At 59.4% G+C, this 985-nt stretch overlaps 1 protein-coding gene across 1 annotated transcript in view; it reads right to left on the bottom strand.

The window, feature by feature from the left end:
* Positions 1 to 8: 8 nt before the first annotated feature.
* Positions 9 to 985, bottom strand: part of LOC104522035 (low-density lipoprotein receptor-related protein 1-like) — a gene marked incomplete at both ends in the record, with an annotated part of 28,435 nt that continues 27,458 nt past the window's right edge. Inside the window, 3 exon segments of the mRNA XM_029084071.1 lie at positions 9 to 146; positions 233 to 369; positions 606 to 744. Coding sequence (XP_028939904.1) covers positions 9 to 146; positions 233 to 369; positions 606 to 744 — 414 coding nt within the window.

Here is a 985-nt window from a genome sequence, read left to right as displayed (position 1 = left end):
GTTAGAAATACCTTGGCAGGAATTCTTCTCTGGCACCTTCTGGAAACCTCTGCGGCACGTGCAGTACGTGGTGGACTGTGACTGAATGCACTGGGCCTCGTCTCCACACATGGTGGTGTTGGTCATGCAGTCGTACGACTTGTGGTCTGGGATGGGATGTGCTGTCAGAGGCTTCACAGCCCCTTCAGTGTCCACCCTCCTCTCCCAGCCAAGACCCCAGCTCCCCACCCACCGTGGGAGCAGGACTCCTCATCGGAGCCATCTCCACAGTCATCAAAGAAGTTGCAGCGGAGGTTGGCACTGATGCACTTCTTGTTCTCACACAGGAACTCGTTCTTGTCCTGGCTGCAGCTCTTGGGTTTGGTGACTCTGCGGGAGCAGGGGCAGCGGCTGTGATGCTCCATGTCCCTGGGCACCCAGCCCCACAGGAGCCTCAGCATGTGAAGAGCACGGGAAGGAACCAGGCAGGGACCCAGGATGCCTGTGCCCATCTCCCGGTTATGGGAAGGAGTGGGCAAAGCAAATCCCAAAACTCAGGTTAAAGCCGGGCTCTGCAAGGACCAGCCTGAGGGCAGCAGTGACCCCCCTGCCCCATCCCTGCCCACGGGCAGCCCCACTCACCGCAGTCCTTCTCATCCGTGTTGTCTCCGCAGTTGTCAATGCCGTCGCACTGTCGACCGATCCACAGACAAACGCGGTCGTTCTTGCAGCGGAACGGTCTGTTGGGGGGACACTGGAATTTCACTGCACCAGCAAACAGAAACAAACGGTGACGGTGAAAGGAGACGCCATAGCCAGGCTGTCACACGTGTCACGAGCTGCTGCTCAGCCTCTGCCCGCTCTCCGGGGAGGCCTGTCCCACGAGGGCGAGCGGGCTCTGGAGACTAGAGCAAAGAGACTGAAGCAAAGACAATCGCCCCGTTGCTGGCCCAGCTACAGGAGGGTCAGACCTATATCCCAACCAACCCCTTCCCTCACAGACCCA

The sequence above is a fragment of the Antrostomus carolinensis genome, unplaced genomic scaffold (genome assembly GCF_000700745.2).
Source record: "Antrostomus carolinensis isolate BGI_N321 unplaced genomic scaffold, ASM70074v2 scaffold26873, whole genome shotgun sequence".
Taxonomy (NCBI): domain Eukaryota; kingdom Metazoa; phylum Chordata; class Aves; order Caprimulgiformes; family Caprimulgidae; genus Antrostomus; species Antrostomus carolinensis.
The sequence above is the reverse complement of the archived record's forward strand: the minus strand, read 5'-3'. Positions and strand labels throughout refer to the sequence as shown.